General features: G+C 31.6%; 1 protein-coding gene across 1 annotated transcript; it reads left to right on the forward strand.

The window, feature by feature from the left end:
• Nucleotides 1-185: 185 nt before the first annotated feature.
• LOC115246292 (glutathione S-transferase 1-like) lies at nucleotides 186-725 on the forward strand (the record flags this gene model as incomplete). Its single annotated transcript, XM_029825010.1, has 3 exons — nucleotides 186-202; nucleotides 329-470; nucleotides 576-725. Coding segments are annotated over exons 2-3 (282 nt in total), but the record flags the coding sequence as incomplete, so codon positions are not given.
• Nucleotides 726-730: the final 5 nt, after the last annotated feature.

The following is a 730-nucleotide window of genomic DNA, read 5'->3' on the forward strand; positions in this document are numbered from 1 at the left end:
GTTTAAGAACTTTTTAAGAAGTATAAGCTTTTCTTGTGCATGTGTTTTTACATTTCATTAATTAGCTTGTCGAGTGAAAAAATATTCGAAAACTTCAAGATGATTTGATCTTTTAAATAATTAACTTATGTGTCTGATACATATACAGGGTGCGGCATTTATAGTGACGCGGGCATATTTTTGGTCTTTATTTGTGGGAAAGGTAAAATAGAAGCCTCAATATCTTGATCTCTAGAGCTATAATATATAATATAATATAAATTATTTATTAAGTTTGATTATAATTATTTACTTATTTTCTTCATCGAGATTTGCGTACATTTTGTAGCCGTGCAATCATGACGTATTTGGCCAATCAGTACGGCAAAAATGATTCTCTCTATCCAAAAGATCCAAAGAAACGAGCTTTGGTTGATCAGAGGCTATATTTTGACTTGGGAACTTTATACTCATCATTTGCCGATGCTTACGTAAGCTATTTTTAGATTGTAATATTTGATAATTCATACATAATGCATAATAATTGATAAAATCAATAGCAATATATATATACCTCAAAATAACGTTAATTGCAGTATACGTGGATATTTGCCGGCATTACTCCGGATCAAGCAAAACAAGATAAGATGAACAACGCGTTGTCCTTCTTGGATAAATTCCTAGAAGGTGAAAACTACGTAGCAGGGAAAACTTTAACTCTCGCTGATCTTACTTTAGTTGTTACCGTTGC

The sequence above is a fragment of the Formica exsecta genome, unplaced genomic scaffold, assembly GCF_003651465.1.
Source record: "Formica exsecta isolate Colony F162 unplaced genomic scaffold, ASM365146v1 scaffold1457, whole genome shotgun sequence".
Classification (NCBI taxonomy): domain Eukaryota; kingdom Metazoa; phylum Arthropoda; class Insecta; order Hymenoptera; family Formicidae; genus Formica; species Formica exsecta.